At 39.3% G+C, this 27,811-nt stretch overlaps 2 protein-coding genes and 1 long non-coding RNA gene across 35 annotated transcripts in view; 1 reads left to right on the plus strand and 2 right to left on the minus strand.

The window, feature by feature from the left end:
* The window catches only part of LOC309652620, a 137,720-nt gene extending 137,476 nt beyond the window's left edge, over positions 1-244 (minus strand). For 18 of the 21 annotated variants that reach the window (XR_014258803.1, XR_014258804.1, XR_014258805.1 and 15 more), the window contains exon 1: positions 52-187. This is a non-coding gene — a long non-coding RNA (uncharacterized lncRNA). Of the gene's footprint in view, positions 1-51 lie in introns of all 21 variants that reach the window. The other 3 variants (XR_014258802.1, XR_014258821.1, XR_014258822.1) reach the window with 3 other exon arrangements.
* KRBOX4 (KRAB box domain containing 4) lies at positions 132-27,733 on the plus strand. Of its 6 annotated transcripts, none has more exons than XR_014258796.1 (5): positions 132-268; positions 2,495-2,563; positions 2,882-3,201; positions 15,478-15,576; positions 25,767-27,733. XR_014258796.1 is itself a non-coding variant. In XM_082446689.1 (5 exons), the coding sequence occupies exons 2-5, from the start codon at positions 3,112-3,114 to the stop codon at positions 16,887-16,889; spliced, it is 486 nt and encodes a 161-aa protein (XP_082302815.1). In that variant the 5' UTR covers positions 295-2,563; positions 2,882-3,111; the 3' UTR covers positions 16,890-17,991. The 6 variants fall into 6 exon arrangements, 2 of the variants coding, with proteins under 2 accessions (XP_082302815.1, XP_082302816.1); XR_014258797.1 differs by having other exon boundaries at positions 170-273; XR_014258798.1 differs by having other exon boundaries at positions 176-268; positions 1,045-2,563.
* ZNF674 (zinc finger protein 674) overlaps positions 17,998-27,811 on the minus strand; it is a 28,106-nt gene continuing 18,292 nt past the window's right edge. For all 8 annotated transcript variants that reach the window (XM_082446506.1, XM_082446508.1, XM_082446505.1 and 5 more), the window contains one exon: positions 17,998-20,451. In XM_082446506.1, the coding sequence (XP_082302632.1) occupies positions 18,899-20,451 (1,553 nt within the window). In that variant the 3' untranslated portion in view covers positions 17,998-18,898. The remainder of the gene's footprint in view (positions 20,452-27,811) is intronic.

A 27,811-nucleotide genomic window follows, 5' to 3' on the forward strand; every position in this document is an offset into this window, starting at 1 on the left:
CGTACGACTCGTCGCGGAAAATGCTCGCACGCTGTCGTCGCTCCATTTAACCTCACAGGGAGCCACGTCAGAATCCTTTGTCCCCGAAAGGCGCCGTGTTGTTGCCCATTGGCTGTGTTACCCGCCCCGCCCCCAAAGCCCGCTCCTGCGCGTGCACAGCGTTCGGGCTCCCGGGGCGACGGCGAGCGGAAGTGCTCTGCTGACCCCGAGGGCGGTGCGAGTTGACGCTTGCGGTTGTTATCTGCCCTGAGACCTGGGGTTCCAGGAGGTGGAGTAAGGGGAGGCGGAGCTGGGGATGGGCTGGATGGGGAGGTCGGAGGGGCCTTGGGCAATGAGGTCGCGCCCCTGGGGGGTTGAGTGACAGGGCCGTGGTGGGGAGGGGAGGGGGCGGGGCTACGGGGGTCAGCGAGTGATTGATCCATTGCTTGAGTCATTCAGCGACCGTTTACTCAGTGCCTAGTAAATGCGGGGCACCCCTGTGTTTCACAGTAGTCTGTTCAGAATAGCCCTGTGAGTAGGTACTACGATGCTCTTTGTTTTACAGAGAGAAAGCAAGAACAGAAAGGCTGGGAAACCTAACCAAAGTCACACAGTAAAGTGGAGGGATCCTTTTTCTGTTTTCGTTTTTTCGGCATGACGCTTATGCCTTTCCAACAAACACACCCTAAATTTATCCCTTTGCTGGCTCACTGTCTCTCCCCTGCTAAGAGTATGGCTCCGCAAGATGGGGGAGCTCTGAAGTTTTGTTCACGTAGAACAGTAGAACCCGTAGAACAGTAGAACCCGTAGAACAGTAGAACAGGCACACAGTAGGCCCTGACCTCTTGTTACACGAATAAAAGCGGCAGAGCAGGCGGTCAGTTTCGTTCCAGAGCCCAGACCTTATCGGGCGGTAATTGAGCTCTTACTGAATGTCAATTCTTAAAACTAGAGTGAGGCACTGTGCCTTCTGGTGGCAAGGAAACCTTTGGGGTTTTCCTCAACTTGGCTCCATCATGGAGGTTGCTAATTGCATCGCCTGTGTTGTGGTCATTGCCTTTCCAGGGTCAGGGTTCATAGCTGAGCCCACGGCTCAGCAGCTTCAGACACCAGCTGATCTGCCATGGGCTTCCTTAGTTAGACTACAGAAGACCCAGTCTGAGGCCTCAGAAGGAGGTGCGCTCCCCGGGTCAGAGGCAGAGACATGGTCCTGAAGTGATGGTCCCAGCAAAGGTACCTTTGTCTTTGAATCCTTGGGTCCTGCCTCCTTAGAAATAAAATAGCTCCTCTGAGGGGAGTTGGAAGAGGAGCGCCAGCCCAGACCCCAGGGGCAGAGGGGGAAGGCTCACAGGACAGACCCAGGTGCTCTGGTTAGAGGGAAGGGGCTCACAGGATAGCAGGTCCTAGAAGAACTGGACCTGCAGTGCCCTCTGTGCCTTCCTTCAGCTGAGAGAGAGCAAGGCTGACTCGGTGACTCAACGTCTAGCCACCATCAAGAGCCGTGTGATGGTGGTCAGTTGAACCCCTATTGGAGGAGAGGGATGAAGGTTACAGACGGATGGCGGGACGCTGCCCTGCTGTAGTGCCTGCAAAGGCAGGATCAGGCTGGAAAGATTGACTACCTGCCTCACGGGACTTTCTCCACTCGTGACACATTTGTGCACACATCATTATAGTTCCCTCTTGTGCCATGGGCTATTTTGTTTGTTCGTTTGTTTGTTTTTTGTTTTTGGCCGCCCCGCGCGGCATGCGGGATCTTAGTTCCCCAACCAGGGATTGAACCCGCGCCCCCTGCGGTGGAAGCACAGAGACTTAACCACTGGACCGCCAGGGAAGTCCCCTGGGCTAGTTTTGGATTTGAGTCAGTCCCATAGTATAAACAACCCACTTACCTGTAGCGGAAATGTTGAATCTCCTCTACCCTGACTGGATGACCAAAGAGGTGTCTTTGGTTTCTGTGTGTCTGTGACATTTCAGCGTGGTCTCTAGGTAGGCCATCACCTAGCTCTGCTGCCTCTCAGTTTGATGCTAGTAACTGGGTCTGGGAAGTGGCTCATCAAGCTCCATCTTGCTGAGCCCTGTTGTGCTGATCCTAAGGCAGGGATTGCTACAGTAGCAATGGTTAACAAAAGCTCCTTGCTGAAACTGTGTTTTGAACACCGCCAAATAAGGAAGAGCATGGCGATCAAATGGACATAATGGGAAATAAGGAAGTATTGGGGCGGGAACAGGGTGGCGGTGGCCCACTGAAGGGCGGAAGGAGCCTGGCGCAAGGTCAGTGGTTTCCAGCTCCATGTGGAACTGACCAATACCTGGCCCTTAACCTCCCTCTACACACCTCCATTCCTCCCTCCTCGCCCCTCCCTTCTGCCCTGCGCTCAGCTCTGGTTTGTCTCCTTCCTCCAGACCACAGCAAGCTGTCCCTGTCCTCCAGACTTTGCTCAGGGTCTATCACCTCCAGGGCTCAGTGTGATAATAGGTGATTTGCAATCATTTCTCCTTTTTATTTTACTAGTAAATGATATTGTGAAAAATGAACAAATGCAAGTACATAAAAGAGGGAAGGTGGACTCACCACTGGAAGGTAAGCAGTGTCAACATTTTCATAAATGCTCTTCTGGACTGCTCTTCCTCAATAAATACATATTGCTTAACAAAGGAGATCGCGCTGCACTTGCTTTCTGGTAACCTACTTTTAAATATGTTAAGAGATGAGAACAGGATTGCATTGCATTTTTAAAGCCCATGTGGTCTTTCCCACGTTGTGTGTCTAATTTTTGATCTGAGTCCCCTTTGCTGGAGGTTTAGTTGCTTCCAAATTGTTGAATGGTGGAAACACCTACAGTTAACATCCTTGTAGCCTGTGCTTATTTATGATTGCCTTTTTATGATACATTTCCAGGCATAGAATTCCTGAGAGAAAGGAGATGTCAGGTTGTTAATGGCTTCCGAGGAGATGTCTTTAAACACAAGTCATAAATCTGTCCAGGAAGAGAAAATAAATTCACGTGGAAAACCCACAGGATCTTAGCCGTGTCCCAGGGGAACAGGCTGGAGCTACCAGGCCACGTGTCCAGATCATCCCCGCTATGGGGCAAGAGTGATTGTTATGAAGCTGGTGATGGTGGTCTCATGGCTGTAGGCACTGATCTCGACCCTCCTAATTCTGCCTTCGTAGATCTCCATCCTTTGTCAGGGCAGCGCCAGATGGCCGTGTCCCAGGTGAGTTCCTAATTTACCCCCTACTTTGTTTCCAGTGAATTTGAGGCAGCAATTAGGAAATTATATTGCAGCCTTGAAAAATCTGTCAGTCCCCTTCGGTTCTGGCTGTTTTCTGTTCAACCTGTCATCCACCTCAGGTTCTCCAATCCTTCCCCTCCCCACAAAAAAAAAAAAAAAAAGGTGGGGGTAGAATGAAAGACACCTCTCAACTACTTCCCTTTGGGAACTGCACTTCCTCTTTTCCTTCTCAGAGAAGATTGTTTACATACATAGACTTACCTTCCTTCCAGTTCACTTTTTTCTTTTTAATTAGGGAAAATAAGGAAAGTAAATCGATGCTTAATGTTTTAAAATGCATATAAAAATAGTAGCCCAATCATCTGTATTCCTTCTCCAGCCAGTACCTCATTCTTCCTCAGAGATGCCCACTTTTAACATTTTGATGATAAGGCACTGTAGATGCATTTACATCAGTGTAATTAAGTGAAAATAGACGTATGTGTAACATGTTTTTGCACAAATGCCATCACATTCCCATACCCATCTTGCTTTCCCCACATGATTATATCCTGGGTGTTGTTTCTCATCAATACAGAAAGATTATTTCAGTTCCTATTTCGTGGTATGGATGTATCATTTAACTATTTCTCTATTCGTAGATATTGGGGTTTTTATTCTTTTTTTTTTTTACTATTATAAACAGTGCCTCATGAACAGCTTTCTATGTATCTATAAGCTCAGTAGTATAAGTGTTGTGGAGGGTTCACATGGAAATCAGATTGCTGAATAAAAGCCTGGAAAATTGGATCACAGAAATTATCTGGTCTTCGAAAATTAATGAAAGTAGTAATTATGAAGGCTTTGGGAGTACAACTTTAAATGTAAGATGAAAAGGCACCCAATTCATTTTATGAAGCCACTTAAATTTGATGAAGATACTACAAAAAAGAAAATTATAGACCAGCTTCGCTTAAGAATATGAATGCCCAAAATTTTAAAATATTCTGCATAGAACAGTAATAAATTGAATTACACATTTTTTAAAGTAATGCATGCACAGGGTAAAAATTTCAAGCAAAAGCTTTGTTCAAGAAAAGGTAAAAAATAATTCTCCCTCTCACTCTGTCCCCATGTCTCCTTCTTCAGTGTTTCATACATTCTTCCAGAGATAATGTATGCATCTCTATCTAGATATATGAATCTCTTAAAAAATTTTTTTTTTACAAATTAAAACACATTCTGGTCCTTGTCTTAATGATCATTCCATTGCTGTTGTACATAGCTTATCCCAGGGATTCTGAACTGTGGAACTATCGCCATTTGGGGCCAGATTATTCTTTGTTGTTTGGGACGGTCCTGTGCATTTTAGGATGTATAGCAGCATCCCCGGCCTCTATCTGCTAGATGCCAGTAGCACTCCCTCCCCCAGTTTTGACAACCAGAATGTCTCCCAACATTGCCAAATGTCTCCTGGGGGACAAAATTACACAAGGTTTCAAACCAGTGGTCTACCTTATTTACAAAAATAACCACTTGATATTCTACTGGATGGAAATGCCATTTATTATTTACCTTTCTCTTAGTGATGTATATTTAGGATATTTCTAGGCTTTTGCTACCATAAACAACATAGCAGTGAATATCCATGTACATTCCAGTTGTATGCATGTGAGTATATCTTTCTAGAAGTGACATTTCTAGGTCAGTGGCTACACACATTTTGAATTTTGATTTAAGATTGTCAAATTGCCCTCCAAATAGCATGTAGCAGTTTGTACTCCTGGCAGCAGTATGATGCCTTTTCCCATAAACAGGCAATCACAGTGATTTTTGCCATTGTGAGGGGAAAAAAGAGTGGTGCATTTTAATTTGCATTTCTTGAATTGAGTGTCTGTTCATATTTTTAAATGCCATTTGCACTTTTTCCTTTCAGATGATTATTCTAAGTTGTTTGCCCATTTTTCTCTTGGGTGTGGAATTACTTTGATTGCTGATTGCTAGCTCTTTATGTTAACTTAATAAGTAAATTAGACCTCTATCATGTATGTTGTAAATATTTTTTTATGGTTTCTCATTTGACTGGGTTTACGTATCTTGGAGAGTAGACACTTAAATTTTTAAAATGTGGTCTAATTTCACAATCTTTAGTGGCTTCTAGATTTCATGTATTGCTTCAAAAGGCTTTTGTGAGTCAAGATTATAAAAATGTCATTTCAGTTATGGGGAAAGGAGTGGTTAATGAATAATGGTGGCACAACTGAGTTTCCATCTGGATGGAAACAAAGCTAGACTCTTCTACATCATATGAAAGTAAAATGCCAGATTGATTAAAGAACTACATATATATTTGAGAAATTAGATGAAAATTTAAGAGGATATTTCTGTAACCTTGCTGAATGCAAGAAATATTTTTAATGAAATACAAAACCCAGAAACCATACAGAGAAAGACTGTCAGATTAGACTGCATTAAAATGTTAAAATCTGTACAGTCAAAAGACATTTAAGGCTGAAAGGCAGTGCATATGATACACAGAGGATTTATATACAGAAAATGCAAACTGATGATACAAAAAAGACCAAAAATGTGATAGAAAAATAGAAAGATAGTACAGGCAATCCAAAAAAAAAAGGGGTGATGCCATAAGGGAAGATGTTTACCTTTTCCTTATGGCTCATTTTTACTCCTCCTTTTCTGTTGCATTCCAGCAAATGAAACCAGTCTTGTCCCTTCTACTAACTGTTTGCCTTCCAGGTGGAAGTGTGTGTGTATGTGTGTGTGTGTGTGTACAAAAAAACCCAAAATTTTTGCACGGGTTGTTTTTAATGAAAATATGCTCCTACTATGCATACTCTGCTTTTTTTCATTTAACAAAAATATATCAGACATCCTTTCATGTCAGCCGGTTTTTATAATGGCCGTTTTAGAGTATAGCCATAACAATTTATTTAACCACTCTGTCATCCACCCAGTCCAGATGCAGCTTGTTGACTGTCAGGGTTCATTCTTATCAGAAGCAATGTTGCCTGGTGATATAGCTGTCATGCCACCATTATTAGATTCCCAGGAACACAGGACATTGAGGGTCATCTCCCCTGACTTTTTGCTAATACAAATAATGCTGCCTTGACCATCCTTATGGCCATATAAATATTTCAGTAGGATAGAGTCCTGGTTAAAATAGGAGGAAAAAAATGTAATAGGTACTGCCAAACTACCTGTCAACCAGCCTTCTGTGAGAGTCCTCATGTTCCTATATGACGACCAGTGGCTCATGAACAGTGAGCCACTCGTGAACAGTGGCTCTTCTCTATCTTTTGAATGTTTACCAACCTTATAGGTAAAAGACAGTATCTTACTGTTTAATTAGCATGTATTTGAACTTTAATGAGGTTTATAATCTATTTGTATGTTTATGCTTATATTTTTGTTGCTATGAATCTTTTGTCCATTCTATTGAGTTGTCTTTTCTTAACTGACATCAAGAAGTCTAGGGTAACAATCCTAGAAAGGGCACTGCTGCATTAAAGAGTATTTGCAACATACATTTTGATGTATATTAACCTGTTGCTCCACCCCCTCCCCCCCGAAGGCAATAAATAGTTTATCACTTCTTTGGTGTTTTTCTACACACTTGACTGCAGTAGGTATTATCAGCCTGTTTAATGTTTAAGAAGCTGAAGGGTATAAATAAGTCCTGGAGATCTAATGCCCAGCATAGTGATTATAGTCAGCAGTACTGTATTATAAACTTCAAAGCTGCCGAGAGACTAGATCTTAATTGTTCTCACTACAAAAAAGAAATGATAATTGTTTGATGTGATAGAGGTGTTAGCTAGTGCTGCTGGACTGGTGGTAATCATATTGCAAATTATAAATGTATCAAATCAACACATTGTACATCTTAAACTTACACAATGTTATACGTTAATTATTTCTCAATAAGAAAAAGAATCTGAAGGGTGATAAATGGTATACTATTATAAATTTATTTCACATTCCTCCAGTTATACTGTATTAGGTTGTGGTCTCTTTCTTAAAGATTTGTTAGAATTTTAGTGTATGAAGGAAATTAGATCATTGTTATGTAGCTTACAAATATTTTTACCACTTTGATACTGATGTTTGAGAATTTTTTTTTTTTTTTTTTTTTTACCATTTCAAATTATTTTAGTTGTAGCTGATTATGAGGCTGCTGGGAGGGAATGCATATCAGGGAGAACTAAACAGTCATAAATAAGCCAAGCATGTATGTATGTATGTATGTATGTATGTATGTATTTGAACAATGCTTTCTTTGATCTCTTGGCCGGGCGGGGGGTGCGGGCGGGGAAGCTAATGTATTTCTTTCTCCTAAAATGTTTGCTTACAAAAACTGGGCAACAGCTCCTTTTTGTCACAGATTTCCAAGGAAATTGGTAAGACTCAATTATGTGAGTTGATTCAAAGCACAAAATATATATTTATACCTTTGGTCAAGGAAGGAGTGACCCTCGGCTGTTTAGTTACTGATGTTAGCCTGATCTGTGCTTGTTCTGTCACATAGCAATGCAGTACAGTTTTATTCTCGTTTCCAAAATAATACAGTCTTTCTGTATATGGCCACATTATTCCTCACCATTATCTGTCACCATTCAGATCCTTCCTTATTTTTAGCTAATAAAGTCTTTTTTTTTTTTTTGGAAGCCAGCAAAAGCAAGATTTTAATTCATGGAAACAAGGAGTGGCATGTATAAGATAGAAAAAAGCAACTCTGCATAGTTGCATTTAAGATGTACAAGATCATAGTCACAGACAAACTTCCTTGGAAATCATTCAGACATCTCCCTAGTGGTACCCTGCATTTTTTTTTTCACACACACACACTGTATTTTATTTTTACAAGAGATAAATAGACTGACACCAAGCATTGTACATGGATGACCACAACAAAAGCAACAATGATTGCAATTACCAAACATGAAACACACTCCTACTATGTCATAATATTGACATTCAGTCCAGTAATCCTCCACTGTAACAACTCCTTTACTTTGCAGTGAAAATTGATTTGTATATTCTTTGCCTCTGAGTCCTTGTGGGATTTTTTTTTTTAATTCAGACAGAAAGTCACAAAAATTATACTCATCCTCATCAGTTCACTCAGTCCCATGTAATTAATTTTTTTTTTATCTTGATCTTTTGTTAGCACTTTTATCAGTTCATCAGTTTTTCATTAGAGTTCTGAAAATGCTTATTCATTCAGTTCAGCAGTACAGTCAGTTACCAGAAACCTGTACTTGTCAGAGTCTTTTCCATGAATTTCTTGAAGATGAAACCCTTTCATAGGAACATATTTGCAAAAGCATCAGAGTACACCCAGAACTGTCTGTAAATGACAAAAGACTTAAAAATGACCACTGTTAAAGATTTGATGAAAGTTCATAATAATGCAGTTGACAAGAACATTAGTTATTTCTGAGATATACATTTTAAAGTAATAACTAGGATTATTACTTATAACATTACACCAGAACATATAAGATTTTTAGAAATTTCATATAATGTCTGAAACATTTATATTAACATATTTCCATACATATTTCCATACAAATACAAATATAAGATTCTTAGAAATTTCATGTAATGTCTGAAACATTTATATTAACATATTTCCATGCAAATAACCCAATGAAAGTTTAGTATTAGTTGTTTTGTTTGTTTTTTTTTTTATACTGCAGGTTCTTATTAGGCATCAATTTTATACACATCAGTGTATACATGTCAATCCCAATCGCCCAATTCAGCACACCACCATCCCCACCCCACCGCAGTTTTCCCCCTTTGGTGTCCATATGTCCATTCTCTACATCTGTGTCTCAACTTCTGCCCTGCAAACCGGCTCATCTGTACCATTTTTCTAGGTTCCACATACATGCATTAATATACGATATTTGTTTTTCTCTTTCTGACTTACTTCACTCTGTATGACAGTCTCTAGATCCATCCACTTCTCACCAAATGACTCAGTTTTGTTCCTTTTTATGGCTGAGTAATATTCCATTGTATATATGTACCACAACTTCTTTATCCATTCGTCTGTTGATGGGCATTTAGGTTGCTTCCATGACCTGGCTATTGTAAATAGTGCTGCAATGAACATTCGGGTGCATGTGTCTTTTTGAATTACGGTTTTCTCTGGGTATACGCCCAGTAGTGGGATTGCTGGGTCATATGGTAATTCTATTTTTAGTTTTTTAAGGAACCTCCATATTGTTCTCCATAGTGGCTGTATCAATTTACATTCCCACCAACAGTGCAAGAGGGTTCCCTTTTCTCCACACCCTCTCCAGCATTTGTTGTTTGTAGATTTTCTGATGATGCCCATTCTAACAGGAGTGAGGTGATACCTCATTGTAGTTTTGATTTGCATTTCTCTAATAATTAGTGATGTTGAGCATCTTTTCATGTGCTTCGTGGCCGTCTGTATGTCTTCTTTGGAGAAATGTCTATTTAGGTATTCTGCCCATTTTTCGATTGGGGTGTTTGTTTCTTTAATATTGAGCTGAATGAGCTGTTTATATATTTTGGAGATTAATCCTTTGTCCGTTGATTCGTTTGCAAATATTTTCTCCCATTCTGAGGGTTGTCTTTTCGTCTTGTTTATGGTTTCCTTTGCTGTGCAAAAGCTTTGAAGTTTCATTAGGTCCCATTTGTTTATTTTTGTTTTTATTTCCATTACTCTAGGAGGTGGATCAAAAAAGATCTTGCTGTGATTTATGTCAAAGAGTGTTCTTCTTATGTTTTCCTCTAAGAGTTTTATAGTGTCCAGTCTTATATTTAGGTCCCTAATCCATTTTGAGTTTATTTTTGTGTATGGTGTTAGGGAGTATTCTAATTTCATTCTTTTACATGTAGCTGTCCAGTTTTCCCAGCACCACTTATTGAAGAGACTGTCTTTTCTCCATTGTATATCTTTGCCTCCTTTGTCATAGATTAGTTGACCATAGGTGCGTGCGTTAATCTCTGGGCTTTCTATCTTGTTCCATTGATCTATGTTTCTGTTTTTGTGCCAGTACCATATTGTCTTGATTACTGTAGCTTTGTAGTATAGTCTGAAGTCAGGGAGTCTGATTCCTCCAGCTCCATTTTTTTGCCTCAAGACTGCTTTGGCTATTCGGGGTCTTTTGTGTCTCCATACAAATTTTAAGATGATTTGTTCTAGCTCCGTAAAAAATGCCATTGGTAATTTGATAGGGATTGCATTGAATCTGTAGATTGCTTTGGGTAGTATACTCATTTTCACAATGTTGATTCTTCCAATCCAAGAACATGGTATATCTCTCCATCTGTTGGTATCATCTTTAATTTCTTTCATCAGTGTCTTATAGTTTTCTGCATACAGGTCTTTTGTCTCCCTAGGTAGGTTTATTCCTAGGTATTTTATTCTTTTTGTTACAGTGGTAAATGGGAGTGTTTCCATAATTTCTCTTTCAGATTTTTCATCATTAGTGTATAGGAATGCAAGAGATTTCTGTGCATTAATTTTGTATCCTGCAACTTTACCATATTCATTAATTAGCTCTAGCAGTTTTCTGGTGGCAGTTTTAGGATTCTCCATGTATAGTATCATGTCATCCGCAAACAGTGACAGTTTTACTTCTTCTTTTCCAATTTGTATTCCTTTTATTTCTTTTTCTTCTCTGATTGCCGTGGCTAGGACTTCCAGAACTATGTTGAATAATAGTGGTGAGAGTGGACATCCTTGTCTCGTTCCTGATCTTAGAGGAAATGCTTTCAGTTTTTCACCATTGAGAATGATGTTTGCTGTGGGTTTGTCATATATGGCCTTTATTATGTTGAGGTAGGTTCCCTCTATGCCCACTTTCTGGAGAGTTTTTATCAGAAATGGGTGTTGAATTTTGTCAAAAGCTTTTTCTGCATCTATTGAGATGATCATATGGTTTTTATTCTTCAGTTTGTTAATATGGTGTATCACATTGATTGATTTGCGTATATTGAAGAATCCTTGCATCCCTGGGATAAATCCCACTTGATCGTGGTGTATGATCCTTTTAATGTGTTGTTGGATTCTGTTTGCTAGTATTTTGTTGAGGATTTTTGCATCTATATTCATCAGTGATATTGGTCTGTAATTTTCTTTTTTTGTAGTGTCTTTGTCTGGTTTTGGTATCAGGGTGATGGTGGCCTCATAGAATGAGTTTGGGAGTGTTCCTTCCTCTGCAATTTTTTGGAAGAGTTTGAGAAGGATAGGTGTTAGCTCTTCTCTAAATGTTTGATAGAATTCACCTGTGAAGCCATCTGGTCCTGGACTTTTGTTTGTTGGAAGATTTTTAATCACAGTTTCAATTTCATTACTTGTGATTGGTCTGTTCATATTTTCTGTTTCTTCCTGGTTCAGTCTTGGAAGTTTATACCTTTCTAAAAATTTGTCCATTTCTTCCAGGTTGTCCATTTTATTGGCATAAAGTTGCTTGTAGTAGTCTCTTAGGATGCTTTGTATTTCTGCGGTGTCTGTTGTAACTTCTCCTTTTTCATTTCTGATTTTATTGATTTGAGTCCTCTCACTCTTTTTCTTGATGAGTCTGGCTAATGGCTTATCAATTTTGTTTATCTTCTCAAAGAACCAGCTTTTAGTTTTATTGATCTTTACTATTGTTTTCTTTGTTTCTATTTCATTTATTTCTGCTCTGATCTTTATGATTTCTTTCCTTCTGCTAACTTTGGTTTTTGTTTGTTCTTCTTTCTCTAGTTTCTTTAGGTGTAAGGTTAGATTGTTTACTTGAGATTTTTCTTGTTTCTTGAGGTAGGCTTGTATAGCTATAAACTTCCCTCTTAGAACTGCTTTCGCTGCATCCCATAGGTTTTGGGTCGTCGTGTTTTCATTGTCATTTGTCTCTAGGTATTTTTTTATTTCCTCTTTGATTTCTTCAGTGATCTCTTGGTTATTTAGTAACGTATTGTTTAGCCTCCATGTGTTTGTCTTTTTTACGTTTTTTTCCCTGTAATTCATTTCTAATCTCATAGCGTTGTGGTCAGAAAAGATGCTTGATATGATTTCAATTTTCTTAAATTTACTGAGGCTTGATTTGTGACCCAAGATGTGATCTATCCTGGAGAATGTTCCGTGCGCACTTGAGAAGAACGTGTAATCTGCTGTTTTTGGATGGAATGTCCTATATATATCAATTAAATCTATCTGGTCTATTGTGTCATTTAAAGCTTCTGTTTCCTTATTTATTTTCATTTTGGATGATCTGTCCATTGGTGTAAGTGAGGTGTTAAAGTCCCCCACTATTATTGTGTTACTGTCGATTTCCTCTTTTATAGCTGTTAGCCGTTGCCTTATGTATTGAGGTGCTCCTATGTTGGGTGCATATATATTTATAATTGTTATATCTTCTTGGATTGATCCCTTGATCATTATGTAGTGTCCTTCCTTGTGTCTTGTAACATTCTTTATTTTAAAGTCTATTTTATCTGATATGAGTATAGCTACTCCAGCTTTCTTTTGATTTCCATTTGCATGGAATATCTTTTTCCATCACCTCACTTTCAGTCTGTATGTGTCCCTAGGTCTAAAGTGTGTCTCTTGTAGACAGCATATATATGGGTCTTGTTTTTGTATCCATTCAGCCAGTCTATGTCTTTTGGTTGGGGCATTTAATCCATTCACGTTTAAGGTAAAAAATTATTTTCTTTCTGCTATTTAGAAATTTCTAATGTCTAGGTAATCAAGTTTGCCAGTCTTTAGCTATATGTCTTCTGAATTTGGGGATGGCTTAGAAAGACTTTTGCCACTCTAGAATTATAAAAACTTTCAACTAGTAATTTTATGGTCATCCTGCACACATTTAAATCTCTGACATATCTGTAATTTATTTTGGAGTTCGGAGTGGGATAGCTAATGCAGCTTTATGGTATGCTTTTTCCCTGCATAAATACCTAGCCAGATTTTGCTAATGACTTCTTTTCTACAGCGATTTGAGATACTTTCATTCTGAACTAAATTCTGACCCTGTGTGTGTAGGATCTGTTAGTGGTTTTTAACTTTCTTCATTGTCATTACTGAAGCATAACACTAAGTATAGCATGAATAAAATTCTTCCTCCTCATTAGGGAAATCTGACCTTGAGTTAACCTGGTTTTAGCTTTGTGTCCCTGGAAACCCAATAATGGTGGAATGACAGCTGTATTACCAGGCATTGTTACTTAGGATCAAAATGACTCTTTTCTTTTTAATCTGTACAAATCAAGCATGTTATTTATATAGCAAGGAAGCACTCATTTATTCTCCATTTAAATACCAGACTTGAGATTTAAGATCACGTTTGGCAGTGTACTGCAGGATGCTAAATAAGACTTCACTCATATCGCTTCGGATTTCTTGATATCTTGTTACGTTTTCCATCATCCACTGGAACAATTAGTTCAGCTTCCTCAACCTAAACTCGAAGCTTCCCGGATGTAAAAGCCAAAATGAGTCTTGATTGGTAAACAAACTGCACCTGGACTGGGAGGACAGTGAATAACTGAAAATAGCTGGTAGGAAGCCACCGATTTGGGTTTTCCTGAGTCCAGTGTAACTCTCATAACTGGGCATGTCCTTTGCCAGGACCTTGGAAGATGTGCCCAGGGGCCTGTTACAAGAGATACTGGTACATGGAGCAGCTTCCGGCTTCTAAGCCAGATACTGCCTGCACTCGCCAGTGTGGCCCTGTTCCCAGGCACCTCAGGCGGGCAGGGGCAGGTTGAGCTACTGGACTGTACTGAGAACTCCTCTTGCTGGCGTCACTGCCCTTTGGCCCACTGTTTCCTGTCTCGCTCTGCAAAGCTGAGTAAACTGGTGCCACATATGGCCCATGGGGGCCTTGTGGGTGCAAAATGTCTCCTTGAATTTAAGGCCACCAAGGGTGGGTGGGACAGGATGGGATCCAGAATGTAAATAGGTGGATTATTGCTCTCGGATAGGAATCCAGGCACTTAGAGAAGTAAATTCTTATTTGGTGGTGATAAGATCAAATACAGACCTTTCCTTTTTTACCTCAATCTGCTGACCAGGCCAGATACAGTCCTGTTCTTTGACTCATGATTGATTGGATAATCCGCACTGCTGGTCATGATTGAGTAGCTGTGTTTCGAACTGTTTGTTCTAGATCTACATCCCCTTCAAAGCCTTCTCTGTCAGCCCTAAGCAGAACTGACTTCTCTCTCTTCTGGGTTCCCTGCCCTACCTCTGCCATTGCCTCCTTCCTTTCCTCCCGCCCTTTCATGTATGAGTTTGTAAGTGTTGTTTTTCTCCCTCTACTAGACTAGACTGTATGTAGCTCCTTCAATTCAGGAGGTGTTTGTTTTTATTAACCTTTACATCCTTAGAACTTATCAGCTTGGTCTCCAGTCAATAAATATGTGTTGGAAGAATGAATTTCCAGGGTAAGATATTTCTAACACTCGATCTCTTTCCCCATAGAGTTTAAAATAATTTTAGTTACATAAGCACCCTATATACTATACTATGTCAAATTGTGGATGGTGAACAGCGTAAGAACAATTACGTAGAGAAAGGCAATGCAGTGTCTAAAAAGTGCGTGCAGAAACCAGACTGAATGGACTTTAATCCTTAATTCCTGCCTGTGTGACCCTGGGCAGGTGACCTCACGCTCTGTGAGCCTTCCTGTCCTCATCTGTCAGGGTTCTCCTGGGTGGTGGGGAGGACTGAAATCTTTCTACGTGTGAAGGACGTAGGATGGGCACAGAATGGGCACTTGGTGTAACATACTGTCTCCGTCCACAAGCCAATCACTGGGCTAAAGAGGAATGTGCTGTTGCAGGAAATGTTGACCTTCAGGGATGTGTTTGTGGACTTCACCCTGGAGGAGTGGCAGCAGCTGGACGCCACTCAGAAGAACCTCTGCAGGGATGTCATGCTGGAGAACTACAGCCACCTGGTCTCCATGGGTGAGGGTCCCTCCACAGGGTGACTGGAACGCACCCCCTCATGTCTCCCTCTCTCTCGGCTGCTGCAGCTCAGGGGCGTCTGGGCCCTGAATGAGTCGGGCCTCAGGCTCACGGTCAAGAATTCATAATGGCGTTTGCACCCTGCACAGGATGTCCGTGCTCTCACCTTCTCTGTGGATGGTCTGCACTGAGGGCCCGCTAGCTGGGCTCACGGGGCAGTCACCGAGGCCAGACCATCTCTGCCCTGCAAGGATGGGCCTCGGTTCCGGAATGCCTCATGTGTCAATAACAAAGTCCTCTGTCATTTCCCCTCAACAGGATTCCTCATGGCCCAACCAGGTAGGATCTTCAGGTTGGGACAAGGAGAAGAGGAGGCCAGGATGGCAGCTGGAGAAAGCCCAACACAGAGGTGTCCAGGTGAGCCTGCGCCGGGCCAGTAGGGCCATAGCGAGGGGACCTGGTGGGTCAGGGAGAGCTTGGCCTCGGGGGCGCGCCCAGGAGTTCTCAGAAACCCCAGACTTGGGGGCACAATTCGGGTCTGATGGAACGAGCTGCTGTGATATCCACACAATGCCCCACCTGCTGCCCCTCTGCAGCCCCTTGTTCTTGGGGTTCAGACAGAGGCAGCCACTGCTGTTCTGTAGATCCCGTCTCCACCTTCCAGCATCTGGGTGGCTAGGGAGACGTGCCCAGCCTTGTCTCCTTCCTCCTCCCTCTCCTTTCTGGAAGCTGTTTGGACTTTCCCCCTCTCTTGGGCATTTGTGTGTTCATCAGAGACAAGCAGATGGAGGGGTGATGTTTCCTCTTTCCTTGGCATACTGTGGGCCCTCGAAGTCTGAAACGCAGAGTCTTTAACCTCAGGGAAATTATCCTACCTGGTTTACTGGAGTTGGGATGGACAAAAAAGCTTTGCTAGTGACCTTCAGCTCTACCAGGCAAGTGAGAATGGTCTCATAGAGATTGTCCTCCAATATTTATAATGATATAATATCAATACTATACAAACCCTTTAGGAAAATAAGGAGGAAAAAATTCCCAGCAAGTTTTTTAGACCAGCATTACCCTGACACCTGACCAAGAAATTAAAGGGAAAGAAAAGTACAGACCAATAAATTTCATGAATATTGATGTACAAACCCTTAACAAAATATTTAGCACATGGAATCCAATAATATTTGAAAATGAATGCAAGGTTAACATTCCAAATTCAATTTAATTAAATATATTAACAGAATAAAGGCAAAAACATATGATCATCTCAATGGCTACAGGAAAATAATGTGGCAAAATTAATATGTTCATGATAAAAAAAACCCTTAATAAACTAGGAATAGAAAGGAACTTCCCCAATCTGTTAAAGGGCATCTACAAAACGCCAATATCATATTGAATGGTACAAGCCTAAACACTTTCTCTCAAGCTCATTAATTCTTTCCTTGGCTGTAATGAGTCTATGATGAACCTGGCATCCCTAGGAGTAAGATTGATGGGTGCCAACAGAATTGCTGTTTAATATTACAATCAGAAAAAGGCAAGATTTGGGAATTCCCTGGCCTAACCAGGGACTAACCACTGGACTCCGCACTTCCATTGCAGAGGGCTCGAATTCGATCCCTGGTCAGAGAACTAAGATCCTGCAAGCCAGGTGGTACGGCGAAAAAAAAGAAAAAAAAAAAGAAGGCAAGATTCAAAGAGAGGAGTCTGAGGGCAAATGCTTCATTAAAAAGTGAGGGTCCCTTGCTGAGTTCCCAGACCTGAGCCAAATTTTAGATCTGGAACCAATTGTCTAGAGAGGTGCCCATGTCCCTCATAGGAAGAACCCTACAACATTGTAGCAAACATAAAATACTTACCTTAGTCCCTTCCCAAAGGAACCTATGGCCATTTATCTGGGTGACTATAGTCACTGGGGAAAAGGGAATATTTTTAGGACTATTGGACACAGCTTTCTGAGTTGACATTAATACCCAGACATGCAAAGCATAACCATGGCCCTCCTGTTAAGAGTGGGGGCTTACTGGGTACAGGTGTTACACTGAGTCCGGGCTTAAACCTGATTCACAGTGGCCCACTGCACATGCAGACCCACCCAGTGGTGATTTCCTCAGTCTCCTAGTGTATAATTGGAATTCATATATTTAGAAGTTGGACCATTTACTACCTCTCTCCTCACCTGTAAAGTTTGTTAGCTGATAATTTATGTAACAGTATTTAGTGGTTACAGAGTAAAGAACTATGGAGATAACTTATTTTTATCCAAAAAAATCACATACAGATATTACAATCACAGGATACCCATTTTTAAGATGCAAAACATATACTCAAAACCATACACTCAGACAACCACATGGAAAAGGAATAGGGAATACCTAGACATATGTGAAAATGGGGTCATTTTAAGAAGAGAATGGTGTCATATATTAAAGACAAAGCTGAATGGGAAAATGGATTGGAAGACAGAATCAAGTATGCACAAGATCATTTTATTGGTAGTTTCTGCAGACGACATTTAAAAAATTAAAAAATCAATAATCCTACCACCCAAGTGATAATCTGGATAATCTGCTTAATAATTTGGTGTATTTCCTTCCGAGCTTTTTGTTCTGGGTCTACCTATACACACACACCTAAAACAGATACAAATATAAAACAAATATATTTGTATACATATATATGTGCAAATAATTTTACTCAGCATAAAACTGCTATTTTTCTGCCATCCAGAATCACTGATATAATGGTGCATTATCCATCCTTGATGTATTTTTTTATAATGTAAATTATGTGGTACATTATGTTTTTTCACTTAGCCAATTACCATGAACATTTCCCCTATTCTATCTTATTGATATGTCAGTTTTTAATCAATTGACTATTGGATATTCAATTTATTTTTTTTCTATTTTAAATAATATTGTGTTCAGGGAGATAAGCTCAACATTATTGACTAATAAAATGAGGCATAAATGTAACCGTAAAATGATTACCCTTAAATATTAAGTTGTAAGCACTGTTCCTAAGTGAGGTGTGCCAAAGCTTAATATATGCCTTTTCTGTAAGGGGTTTGCATTTCTGCACTGAAAGTGCTGATGAATATGTGTAAAAGACCTCCTGTTTGAGCTCCTTTGTTTCAGGGATCATAATGACTCATCCTCTGTCACACCACTTAAGGAAGCAATTTTTCTATTTTGTTTAAGAAGTAAACTGGGAGTTTGCCCTAGCTAGAATTAATAATTTTTGCTTTATATTTTTCTTTCAAAAATGTCATCCACTACTCCACAGTGAACATATCTTGATGATTGCTTGTTTGCAACCTCTGCACCTTTCACACAAAATGTGTGGTATAGACTATGGAACATATTTCTCTCATAATTTCTAACACAGTTTTCTAAACTCATTAAATTCTTTGTTTTTCCTCAGCATAAATACTCTTGATAGGCAAGGACATTTAAATTCTTTCTAAAGTCTTTTCCACATCAGTATATTCACAGTTTTGCCACTTATGAATTCTCTGGTATACAGTTCTCCACTTGTGTAAGAATTCTGGGTGAAAAATTGATCACATTTATTATATGCTTCTGGAATTATACTTTTGTGCCTTTTATTAAGTTAAATGAACATTAAGTAATATATGAAGAGTTTTTGACATTTTTTGATATTTATAAGGTTACTCCCCAGGATGAATTGATATATAATATAATGAGGTGTAACTAGTGAAATTATCTCACACTAAAGTATATTAATAGGTTTTCTCTCCTGTATGACTTTTCTGATGTTTAATGAGAGTTGACTTCCCACTGAAGGCTTTGCCACATTCTCTGCATTCATAAGGTTTCTCTCCTGTATGAGTTCTGTGATGTACAATGAGAGTTGATTTCACACTGAAGGCTTTGCCACATTCACTACATTCATAGGGTTTTTCTCCTGTATGAATTCTCTGATGTTTAATGAGAGTTGACTTCCTACTGAATGCTTTCCTACAGTCACTGCATTCATAGGGTCTCTCTCCTGTATGAATTCTCTGATGTTTAGTCAGTGGTGACTTTTCACTGAAGGCTTTCCCACATTCATTGCATTTATAGGGTTTTTCTCCTGTATGAGTTCTGTGATGTACAATAAGGGTTGACTTCTCACCAAATGCTTTCCCACATCTTCTGCATTCATAAGGTTTCTCTCCTGTATGAGTTCTATGATGGACAGAGAGATGTGATTTTCCACTGAAAGTCTTCCCACACATGCTGCATTCATAGGGTTTCTCTCCTGTATGAACTCTCTGATGAACAGAAAGGTGTGACTTTCCCCTGAATCCTTTTCCGCATTTACTGCACTCATAAGGTTTCTCTTTTGTATGAGTTCCCTGATGTTTAATGGGGGTGGGCGTCTCATCAAAGGCTTTCCCATGTTTATTGCACTCAGGTTTCTCACCTGTATGAGTCCTTTGATGTGTAAGGCTGGATTTACCACATTTGATAGCTTCATAAAATGCTTGTCTAATGTGTGTTTTTTCATGTCTAATTAGGTGATACGAACTCTTAAAAACTTTTGCACATTCACCACATACAAATGGTTTCTCTCCTGTATGAGTTCGCTGATGTTTAATCAGAGTTGACTTCTGGATAAATGGTTTCTCTCCTTTATGAGTTCGCTGATGTTTAATCAGAGTTGACTTCTGGATAAATGTTTTCTCACATTCACTGCATTCATATGGCTTCTCCCCTGTATGAGTCCTCTGGTGTGCAATGAGGGTTGACTTCTGGCTGAAGGTTTTTGCACATTCACAGCATTCATAAGGTTTCTCTCCAGTGTGAGTTCTCTGATGTACAACAAGGTTTGCTTTCTGGATAAACACTTTTCCACATTCAGAACATTTATAGAATTTCTCCCCAGTTTGAATTCTTGGACTTTTATTAAGGGCTTGCTTATGGTGGAGGGCTTTTCCGTGTTCATTAGGCTCAAAGAATTTCTCTCCAAGTTGAGCTTTATCATCAAGATTAGAATGGAAGCATAATTTCCAATATGCCTTACATTCATCATATTTCTTTCTTACATAGCTTCTACTTTGACTAAGAAAATTTAAATTATGTTTTGAACACTTTCCCCATGAATCATATTTAGGGAGTCTTTGTCTTACAGAAACAAAGTTTGTGCTTGGATAAATGATTTTTCTGTATGTTATGAATTCTTGGCCACTTCCATCCTTCAGTGTTTCCTTATCAATGGATGCAGCTTGCCAGAGAGGTTTGTCTTGGCTTTCCTTGTGATTATTTATCAGGTTACCAACTTGCCAGAATTCTAGGGAAAAAATGCAGTGAATCATCAAACTTGTAAATATTTCTACTATAATGTTATGGCATAAAATTAATTCATAAATGCCCTGCTGTGAACTCCTATTAATGGACCTGAGCTGATGTGGATGAACCCTCCCTATGCTCCACCACCGCCACCTCCCTCAACTGTAAATACAAAGAAATGCTGGCCCATATTTAACAGAAAATAATTTAATACCCAGTCAAGCTCAAAACCAAGAAAAGAAAGTTTTTAGGTGTCAAAACTGAAGTGAGAGTTTAAAGTGATGGGGTGAACAGAAACTGAAGGTTGAAGATTTGCAGGGGAATCCAGACCACAGGGCGCAAATGTTCAGGAAACTAGAATATAATTTGCACTTAAAGTAGGAGCCACAAAGGGCATCCATGCGTGTTAAACAGGAACTAGAAAGACTCCCCACTGGTCAAGGAAATTGGAAAGAAGGATATTATATATAAGAAATCAAAGGCCTGATATGATACTATATATAGAAATCCCTAAACACTCCACACAAAAACTACTAGAACTGATAAATTCAGCACAGTAGCAGGATACAAGATTAACATCCAGAAATCAGTTAAATTTCTTTACACTAACAGTGAAATATCAGAAAGGGAAAGTAAATAAACAACCCCTTTTACAATCACATCAAAAAAATGAAATACTTAGGAATAAACTTAACCAAAGAGGTGAAAGACTTATATGCTGAGAACTATAAAACATTGATAAAGGAAAGTAAAGAGGATTTGAAGAAAAAATATCCCATTGTCTTGGATTGGAAGAATTGTTAAAATGGCCATACTACCCAAAGCAACCTATAGATTTAATGCGATCCCTATCAAATTACCCATGACATTTTTCACAGAACTAGAACAAATAATCCTAAAATTTATATGGAACCATAAAAGACCCAGAACTGCCAAAGCAACCCTGAGGAAAAAGAACAAAGCAGGAGGCAAAACCCTCCCAGACTTCAGACAATACTACAAAGCCACAGTAATCAAAACAGCATGATACTGGCACACAAACAGACATATGAATCAATGGAACAGAATAGAGAGCCCAGAAATAAACCCACACACCTACAGTCAATTAATTTTCGACAAAGCAGGCAAGAATATACAATGGAGAAAAGACAGTCTCTTCAGCAAGGTGTTTTGGGAAAGTTGGACAGCTGCATGTAAATCAATGATGTTAGAACACACCCTCACACCACACAAAAAAATAAACTCAAAATGGCTTAAAGACTTAAATATAAGACATGACACCATAAAACTCCTAGAAGAGAACATTCTCTGACATAAATCCTACCAATGTTTTCTTAGGTCAGTCTACCAAGGCAATAGAAATAAAAGCAGAAATAAACAAATGGGACCTAATCAAACTTATAAGCTTTTGCACAGCAAAGGAAACCATAAACAAAATGAAAAAAACAACCTACAAAATGGGAGAAAATATTTGCAAATGATGTGACCGACAAGGGCTTAATTTCCAAAATATACAAAGAGCTCATACAACTCAATAACAAAAAAAAACAGCCTAATAAAAAAAATGGGCAGAAGACCTAAATAGACATTTCTCCAAAGAAGACATGCAGATGGCCAATAGGCACATGAAAAGATGCTCAACATCGCTAATTATTAGAGAAATGCAAATCAAAAGTACAATGAGGTACCACCTCGCACCGGTCAGAATGGCCATCATTTAAAAGTCTACAAATAACAAAAGCTGCATGAGGATGTGGAAAAAAGGGAACCCTTCTATACTGTTGGTGGGAATGTAACTTGGTGCAGCCACTATGGAGAACAGTATGGAGGGTCCCCTAAAAACTAAAAATAGAGTTGCTATATGATCCAGCAATCCCACTCCTGGGCATATATCTGGACAAAACTATAATTTGAAAAGATACATGCACCCCTATGTTCATAGCAGCACTATTAATAATAGCCAGATATGGAAGCAACCTAAATGTCCATTGACAGATGAATGGATAAAGAAGATGTGGCATACACACACACACAGACACACACAGACACACACAATGAAATATTACTCAGCCATAAAAAGAATGAAATAATGCCATTTGAAGCAACATGGATGGACCTAGAGATTATCATACTAAGTGAAGTCAGAAAGAGAAAGACAAATACCATATGATATCACTTATATGTGGAATCTAAAATATGACACAAATGAACATATCTATGAAACAGAAACAGACTCACAGACATAGAGAACAGACTTGTGGTCTGTTCCAGGGTCTCTGTGCCAAGGTGGAGGGGGCACAGGGGAGGGATGGATTGGGAGTTTGGGACTAGCAGATGCAAACTATTATGTATAGAATGGATAAACAACAAGGTCCTACTGTATAGCACAGGGAACTATTTTCAATATCCTGTCATAAACCATAATGGAAAAGAATATATATATATAACTGAGTTACTCTGCTGTACAGCAGAAATTAAACACAACATTGTAAATCACCTATACTTTAATAAAATTAAAAAAAATCAAAAGCCTAGTTCTGTAACTCAATCCAAATGATTATAAGTGTAGTACAGAGCCCATAAGCTGAAATATTAAACTAAAAATTTGTCCTGTATTAGTAGGTTCCTAGTAGTGGCAAGCTTTCCAAAAAATATATTCTTATGTTTTTATAGCTTAGGGATCACAAGATATCTATGGAATACCAATTTTCACTGAAGAGTTCACAGTAAAAAATTAACAACTTCACAAGGAAATGACCCATCATGAAAGAGAATCAGCAGATACATTTAAAGATACTCCCATTCCTAGAACTGTAGCTAGTAGAACCATGTGAACTTCAAAATAAATATATTTCAACTATTCAAAGAAATAAGGTAAGAACTAGACTATGGGGGGAAAAACTAGGAAAATTATATACAGGCATTATTTTTAAAACTCTAAATAAAGAGGTTGAACAGTAGATAGAAGTTGAACTTCTATCTACTACTTCTATCTATCTAGTCACAGATAAAGACAGATTTAACAAATTAGATGACAGATCTTGAGAAATCACCCAGAATGTAGCATGAAGAGCTAACAATGGAAATATGGTAAGAGAAATAGAGAAATGATAAGTTCCAAAATAGGTTTAATAGCAAATCCAAATGGAAGACTAGAGAAAAACGGAGAGGGGGCAATATGCCAAGAAACGGGTTAACAGAGCAACTCTGAGACTGCTATACTTAGAAAGGGCAGCTTGCAAGGTTGGCCCTTGGCTGCCATCTGGGAATCTGGAGTTCAGGAATGTCCCCACCACTGCCTAACTGATAAGGCTGCTTGTACAAACAATGTGATTTAAGCAGAACATTTCCTTTCCTTCTGGGGGTCTGGAATTTTGGTATGTGCTAGGCAGTCTGTGATGTGAGGACGCTGACTGAGTCTCTAATGGGCTTCCCTGGGCATACACATCACACACATGTTGCTGCACTTTCACTGCTGGGAGAAGTGTGCCCTGTGTGACCCTAGGTGGGAGGGAGAGAGCATAAGGACCCCTGTACATGGAGTCCTCCAGATTCTGCTAATGTCTTTTTCCCTTATGCTCTAGTTGTATATCCTTACTATATCACTGTAATAAATTTTAGCTGTAAATACAACTAGATGCCAAGTCCTGGGAGTCCCTCTCAAGAATCTCTGAATGTGGTAGTGGTCTTGGGGGACCCCCAATCTAGGCAATATTTGAAGAAACAATGACTGGAAGTTTTCTGGTATGGAAGAAATGCATGTATCCTACCCTTAAATGTCCAGAGTCCTGAGTGTGGTAAATAAAAGCAAATCTGCACCTAGACACAGTTCTGTGTAACTGTAAGACTTTAAGAAAGTACGTATTGAAAGCTACCATGGAGAAATTTTAAAAATCACCTATAAAGAAACAATTAGGTCAGCAATAGATTTCATCAGCTAAAAAAGAAGCCAAAAGATTAAATATTTTCAAAGTCCTGAGAGAAGATGTCACCTTAGAACTCTATCCCCAGATAAATTATTGCAATGAAAGATGACAAAATAAAGATGTTTTTGGACAAGAAAAGACAGAGAATTTGCCACGCACAAAGCCTGCTAAGAATAATGCTTAGTATTGAATTATTCAGGAGGAAAATGACCAAAGGGGAAAAAGGCAGGGGGGAGGGTAAAGAAAATCCAGCAAAGGCAGGAAAAAAGAGGTAAAGGAAAAGCAGGATATCTAGAAAATGCAATAAAATAAGAAATACACATAAAGTAGTAGCACAATAAATAAGTATTAACCCCATTAATTATAGGCCCACCATATTAAATTGTACTTTTAAAAATCAGCTACATGTTTTCAAAAGACAATTAGAGCCAAAAGAGAGAAATGTTGAAAATAAAATCATAGAAATATACCTGGTACTTAATAACCAAAGGAAAATTGGTAAGACAATGCTTATGTTATACAAAACAGAATGACCTGTATGCCAAAAGCAAGTAAGGACAGAATATGACAATATTATAAAGCAATTTCACTTACATAGATGCAAAACTCTTAAATATACAAGGCAAACTGATTCTATTTATGACAGAAAAAAGGTTATACATCTAGTAATGTTGAAAATGTATATACCCTACTATGTATTCCACATATAGTTATACCAGAGAGAAATTCTGCAAATATGTACATGTACAAGAATGGCAACAAGATATTAGAAACAACCAAATGCCCAGCAATAGAGGCTTGGATTGATGGACTGTGATACTCAGATGTTGGAATGCTATGCAGGAGTGAAAAATGAATGAACTAAATCAAAAATAAATGAACATATCTGCATAGCTAAACTCAAAGGGTAACACTGAATACTGAAAGAAAGTTGTAGAAAGACCCCTATGGTTCTAGAGCGCTAATCTGGTAAATTTACAAAAAAGAATGCTATATTGATTACAGATGCAAATTTATGTAGTAAAAGTTTAAAAACATGGGTTAGAAAGATAACGCACCAAATTCATGATATTGTTTGCCTGGGGCGGGAATGAAGGGAGCAGGATTCAGGAGAGGAAAAGGGAGGCTTCACCTTTAATTGTAAACCTCTATTTCTTTTATAAACAAAAAACCACCGCCACCAAATGACAAAAATCTTAGCATTTGCTAATTCTGGGAGGTAACTACAAGGGTATTTGTTATGACTATGATTTTCTATACTTTTCTGCAGTTTTAAGAGAAATGCCTTAAGGCAGGGCTTCTGGAACAGTGGAGTGAGGACCTTAGTAAATCCTCTTCCCCATAAAAGCAATGAAAATACTGGCAAAATTATCAAAATCTGTCATTTCAGGACTTTGGAAATTAACCAAAGGCACACAACAGATTAAAAAGCATTTATTCAAGAAGAACCAGTGAACCTCACTAAGAGCAGCCAAGTGTGTGGTTTTCCACTTGGTGCTACTTTCCCCCCACCCCCACCTCCACCCCAAACCCCTGGCTCCTCAGCTCTGTGGTCCGGAAGCAGTGAAAACTGGCATTGTCACAGCAACTGAAGGGAGTTCCACCAAAAGCCTCATTTCCAGAGTGCTGTCACTACTTGACCTAACTTGGAGCTCAGCTCCAAGAAAGAAGGGACAGTATATGGTAACTCCAATCGCCATGAAGAAATAAACAGCACCAGTAAAGGTAACGTGCAGCAAAGTGTTAACATGTCAGGCCTGGCTCCTGGCTGAAGTTTGGGAATGCAGACTGTGGAATGTTCCCTATGTTGATAAGATGATTTTTGCCTGCCTGGGGCACTGAACACCTGATTTTCTTCTGGGTGACTAGATGCCTCGCGGTGCCTAATTTTAGTGGGTCAATTTGGTATCTCCCACAGACAAAGTGAAAAGGGCTTTCTAAAAAGCCTTACTTGCCGCTTGGACTTGAATTGCAGCTGTCTAGCCCTGTAGCATCTTGGCTTTGCACGAGAAAGGAGCAACTATCCCTGCGCGGATTTGTCTTCTCTACCAAGTGCCCAGCAATGCTGGTGAAAATGAACCCCTATTAGGACATGTGAAGGAATGTCAGCAAGCATTGAAATAAATGGGAAAAAATCTTACAAGCTTACAGATAGAAAAAAAATTATACCAAGTATCAATAATCAGAATAGGCTTCAGAGTTCTCAAAAGGAAAATTACAATCAGAAGACAATGGAACAATGCCTTCAAAAGTCTAAGGGAAAGAAATGTCCATCCTAGAACTCTACCCCAAGTTCAACTCTCCATCTTGGATGAGGATTCAACACTTTCAGATATTCAAAAATCTCAAAAAATTTACCTCCCATGGACCTACATTCTTTCTTAGGAAAGTACTGGAAGAATGTGCTCCAGTGAAATGTGGAAAAAGGCATGGCATAAAGCAAACGAAGGAATCCAACAATGCAGAAAGTGGAGGGAATTCCCAGAATGATGGTGAAGAGATGTCAGGATGGTAGCTGAGCAAACAGGAATGAGGATAATCCACCCAGAAGGAAGTGGTCAGAGGCCTCCGGAGAAACTCAGGGGTATGACATTGATGGGACACTTGAAGCTCTGGAAGCATTCAGAATCACTCTAGACAACTGGTCATGTTTAAGTTAAACTGGTGGTAAGTACATAGCGAAAGAAGCAAATGAAAGAAACAAGACAATTATTAACCAAAGGAAACTAAAAGTTATGCAGAAAAGGTAAATTAATCATAGATGACTACATGGCTAAGCTGTCTATAGTGTTTACATAGTCATTATACTGTAAACAGTAGTACTGATGTAAACCAAATTTATGGTATAATCGTATTGGGAACATGGGAGAACAAGAAGTTTCTGTGTTCCAAAGAAGACATAGAGTTGGCCAACAGGCACGTGAAAAGATATTCAACATCACTAATCATCAGGGAAATGCAAATCAAAATTACAATGAGATATTACCTCACACCTGTCAGAATGGCTACCATCAAAAAGAACACAAATAACAAATGTTGGTGAGGATGTGGAGAAAAGGGGACCCTCGTACACTGTTGGCGGGAATGCAAACTGGTGCAGCCACTATGGAAGACACTATGGAGGTTCCTCAAAAAGTCAAAAATAGAAACTACCATATGATCCAGTAATTCCACTCCTGGGTATACATCTGAAGAAAACGAAAACACTAATTTGAAAAGATACATGCATGTCAATGTTCATAGCAGCATTATTTACAATAGCCAAGACATGGAAGCAACCTAAGTGTCCAGGAACAGATGAATGGATAAGGAAGATACACACACACACACACACACACACACACACACACACACACATGCAATGGAATATTACTTAGCTATAAAAAGGAATGAAATTTTGCCATCTGTAAGAACATGGATGGGCCTGGAGGGTAT

The sequence above is a fragment of the Balaenoptera physalus genome (genome assembly GCF_965194825.1).
Source record: "Balaenoptera physalus genome assembly, chromosome: X".
NCBI classification, from domain to species: Eukaryota; Metazoa; Chordata; class Mammalia; order Artiodactyla; family Balaenopteridae; genus Balaenoptera; species Balaenoptera physalus.

Excerpts from the sequence above, each read along its gene's own strand:
- KRBOX4 (XM_082446689.1), top strand. The coding sequence starts at position 3,112 with ATGGCTGTAGGCACTGATCTCGACCCTCCTAATTCTGCCTTCGTAGAT. Across the intron at positions 15,160-15,477 it reads CAGCCACCTGGTCTCCATGG|GATTCCTCATGGCCCAACCA; the intron begins GTGAGGGTCCCT and ends TCCCCTCAACAG. Across the intron at positions 15,577-16,755 it reads CCCAACACAGAGGTGTCCAG|AGGGCTCGAATTCGATCCCT; the intron begins GTGAGCCTGCGC and ends CTTCCATTGCAG.